Below are 1,123 nucleotides of genomic sequence, written 5' to 3'. Positions count from 1 at the left end.
TGTGTATAAGAGACAGGTCTAACACAGATCAGCCTTCCCACACACCAAAATGCAGCAGTTCCTAACACACTAGGGTTTTTTTCTACGTGCTAAGTTAGTATATTGGCAATTTGCCATAGTGTACAGGCAAAAGGAGATGCCTAGCACAGCCCACCATACTGCTTAGCTATTTAATCTTTGATGGGAGACTAATTTTGTAGTATGTTAACTTCAGAAGCAAGTTTTCTTGAAGAATGTGCCTATGTGTGTATTAAATTCTTCCTGGTTTCAGGGAACTTTTTGGTAAGCAGCAAAGAGGAAAACATACAACATCTACCTGAAGACAAAACAGAACACTGCTGCACAAATACATTCTCAAACTGAAAGAATGAAAAGAAGTAATGCCTGACAATTCAAACCCATTCACTGAAGGATGGGTTAAGGTTTGGAGTCCAATATTTCCCTTTTTGTGCACTAATGTAGCAACACATACAGGCCCCCGATGATGTCTAACTTACATCTCCTTTATTAATGCCTTGTTTTTTAATATACACCACCCGGTCACTGACTGGAAAACATTTAAGCTAACCTAGACAGACACTATGTTACCATTTATCATCCAACTCTGTTTCTGGCATATCACAAGGGAAACTTGACAAGAGCCTTCCATCAGACCCACACTGCTGAAGGCCTTCTGGAAGTCAGACCTTACATCGAACCATTCGTGCAACTTTGCATTTAAAGCATCTTTGTAAACAGTGACTCTGGGTCTAGAAATTGAAGTGTTGGAGAAAGACACCAACCTGCAAGAAATCCCCTGTGTACTTACTGATGCCATACAGCGCATAGAGGAGACACAGCTCAGTCAGGACAGCACGGACAGCTGCATTACTGACCTCAGACAGCTTTGCTGTGAAAAGCTTCACTACCACATAGTGACAGTGTGCCTACAAGAGATGAAAGGAAGGTGAATCAGGTTCATGAAGAGAAGCTCTTACAGTCTATTTCTTTATCAGGCACATCACTGACCTCAGACGCTCTCACAAGATCAACAGACGTTCCTGTTCCAGGCATCCTCCTTGCTCCTTCTGTGGTTCAATTCAGCTTGCAAATTCTTTGCTGCAGCTTCCACAAGCCTATTTCA

The 1,123-nt window shown here is 42.1% G+C and overlaps 1 protein-coding gene across 1 annotated transcript in view; it reads right to left on the bottom strand.

Annotated features, from left to right (window-relative positions):
• Positions 1-701, bottom strand: part of MRPL38 (mitochondrial ribosomal protein L38) — a 4,174-nt gene extending 3,473 nt beyond the window's left edge. The window contains exon 1 of the mRNA XM_026861278.1: positions 687-701. Within this exon, the coding sequence (XP_026717079.1) occupies positions 687-701 (15 nt within the window). The remainder of the gene's footprint in view (positions 1-686) is intronic.
• Positions 702-1,123: the final 422 nt, after the last annotated feature.

Source organism: Athene cunicularia (genome assembly GCF_003259725.1).
Source record: "Athene cunicularia isolate RWA chromosome 18 unlocalized genomic scaffold, athCun1 chr18_part1, whole genome shotgun sequence".
Classification (NCBI taxonomy): Eukaryota; Metazoa; Chordata; class Aves; order Strigiformes; family Strigidae; genus Athene; species Athene cunicularia.
This window is presented reverse-complemented; position numbering and strand designations above follow the sequence as displayed.